Source organism: Babylonia areolata, chromosome 3, assembly GCF_041734735.1.
Source record: "Babylonia areolata isolate BAREFJ2019XMU chromosome 3, ASM4173473v1, whole genome shotgun sequence".
Taxonomy (NCBI): Eukaryota; Metazoa; Mollusca; class Gastropoda; order Neogastropoda; family Buccinidae; genus Babylonia; species Babylonia areolata.
Window position 1 is genome coordinate 26,301,702 of NC_134878.1, and position 2,500 is coordinate 26,304,201.

The following is a 2,500-nucleotide window of genomic DNA, read 5'->3' on the forward strand; positions in this document are numbered from 1 at the left end:
ACAGATACACACACACACACACACCGATACACACACACACACACACACTACTCATTCATTGCCGAGCATAAGACAGTTACTTCCAAAAGATGTAGCTGATGACTTTTCTTCCAATATTTCATTAGCCACTGAAAAGATTTTGAACGATTATTCATTGCTTAGAATGTTTTCAGAAATTTTAAACTCCAGTCCAGTTGGTATCCTCCTTTGATGTATTATATTTAATACTGTTATTTATATTTACATTGTTGTAGGTTAATACTTGTTGATATGCATATACATATTCTCCTTCCCATGACAACTCATTCAATACACACCACAACCTCTTTAGACTTTTTTCTAAAAATATACTTTTCCTCTGATACATAACATGAATTTTTTATTTTTATTTTTATTTTTTACACTAATATTCACATGCATTCCCTTTCCTTTATACACTACTTTACTCCTTTCCATCTAAAAACACTTATAGTGAATAGACGTTAAACTGAAGAAAACACACACACACACACACACACACGGCTGTGCACAGATCTCGCTGAACGAGGGCTGCCACCAGCTGCGGCTGTGGAACCAGGGACCCAACGGTGTGGACCCCTTCACCGAGTCCTGTCTGAGGGACGCCAAGGTTCGCCTCATCCCCTGCGCCTCCCTCCTGGTGCGGCTCTACAAGGTGCCACGGGGACCCAAAGGACAGCCACTGGAGGTGAGACCGTGCTTCTGCCTCTTCTTCTGCCTCTTCTGCCTCTTCTTCTGCCTCTTCTTCTGCCTCTTCCGCCTCTTCTTCTGCCTCTTCTTCTGCCTTTTCTTCTGCCTCTTCTGCCTCTTCTTCTGCCTCTTCTTCTGCATCTTCTGCCTCTTCTTCTGCATCTTCTTCTGCATCTTCTTCTGCCTCTTCTTCTGCCTCTTCTTCTTCCTCTTCTTCTGCCTCTTCTTCTGCCTCTTCTTCCTCTTCTTCTTCCTCTTCTTCTTCCTCTTCTTCTGCCTCTTCTTCTTCTGCCTCTTCTTCTGCCTCTTCTTCTGCCTCTTCTTCTGCCTCTTCTTCTTCTGCCTCTTCTTCTTCTGCCTCTTCTTCTGCCTCTTCTTCTTCCTCTTCTTCTTCTTCCTCTTCTTCTGCCTCTTCTTCTGCCTCTTCTTCTTCTGCCTCTTCTTCTTCTGCCTCTTCTTCTGCCTCTTCTTCTGCCTCTTCTTCTGCCTCTTCTTCTTCCTCTTCTTCTGCTTCTTCTGCATCTTCTTCTGCCTCTTCTTCTGCATCTTCTTCTGCCTCTTCTGCCTCTTCTTCTGCCTCTTCTTCTGCCTCTTCTTCTGCCTCTTCTGCCTCTTCTTCTGCCTCTTCTTCTGCCTCTTCTTCTGCATCTTCTTCTGCCTCTTCTGCCTCTTCTTCTTCCTCTTCTTCTGCCTCTTCTGCCTCTTCTTCTGCCTCTTCTTCTTCCTCTTCTTCTTCTGCCTCTTCTTCTGCCTCTTCTTCTGCATCTTCTTCTGCCTCTTCTTCCTCTTCTTCTCCCTCTTCTTCTGCATCTTCTTCTGCCTCTTCTTCTGCCTCTTCTTCTTCTTCTTCTGCCTCTTCTTCTGCATCTTCTTCTACCTCTTCTTCTGCATCTTCTGCCTGTTCTTCTGCATCTTCTTGTTCTTGTTTCTCTTGTTGTTGTTGTTGTTGTAGTTGTTCTACTTCTGCTTGTTGTTGTTGTTGTTGTTGTTCTGCTTCTGCTTCTTCTTGTTCTTGTTTTTCTTGTTGTTGTTGTTGTTGTTTTACTTCTGCTTCTTCTTGTTCTTGTTTTTCTTGTTGTTGTTGTTTTACTTCTGCTTCTTCTTGTTCTTGTTCTTGTTCCTCTTGTTCTTGTTCTTGTTGTAGTAGTTGTTCTACTTCTGCTTGTTCTTGTTTTTGTTGTTGTTGTTGTTGTTCTACTTCTGCTTGTTGTTGTTGTTGTTGTTGTTCTACTTCTGCTTCTTCTTGTTCTTGTTCTTGTTTTTGTTGTTGTTGTTGTTGTTGTTGTTGTTGTTGTTCTACTTCTGCTTCTTGTTCTTGTTTTTCTTGTTGTTGTTGTTCTACTTCTGCTTCTTGTTCTTGTTTCTCTTGTTGTTGTTGTTCTACTTCTGCTTCTTCTTGTTCTCGTTTTTCTTCATCTGCTTCTTGTTCTTCTTCTTCTTGTTCTTCATGTTCTTCTTCTGTTTTCTTCTTCTTGTTCTTCTCCTCTTCTTCATGTTCTTTGTCTTCTCCTTGTGTGGAGACTGGGGTGTCCATCCGACGAACGAGAAGAAGAGAGTGGAAGATAGTGTGCCCATGTGGTTTGAAGGGAAAACCAGTTTGTTTTCTGTGTTGGTTTTTTTTTCTGCAGCAATATTAGCGTGGAGTTGAATGGGTTAATCATGTGTGTGTGTGTGTGTGTGTGTGTGTGTGTGTGTGTGTGTGTGTGTGTGTGTGTGTTGTTGCTGTTGCGTGTGTGTGTGTGTGTGTGTGTGTGTGTGTGTGTGTGTGTTGTTGTTGCTGTTGTGTGTGTGT

General features: G+C 42.5%; 1 protein-coding gene across 3 annotated transcripts in view; it reads left to right on the forward strand.

The window, feature by feature from the left end:
• LOC143279891 (uncharacterized) overlaps positions 1–2,500 on the forward strand; it is a 96,530-nt gene that overhangs the window by 78,749 nt on the left and 15,281 nt on the right. For all 3 annotated transcript variants that reach the window (XM_076584194.1, XM_076584195.1, XM_076584193.1), the window contains one exon: positions 533–706. In XM_076584194.1, coding sequence (XP_076440309.1) covers positions 533–706 — 174 coding nt within the window. The remainder of the gene's footprint in view (positions 1–532; positions 707–2,500) is intronic.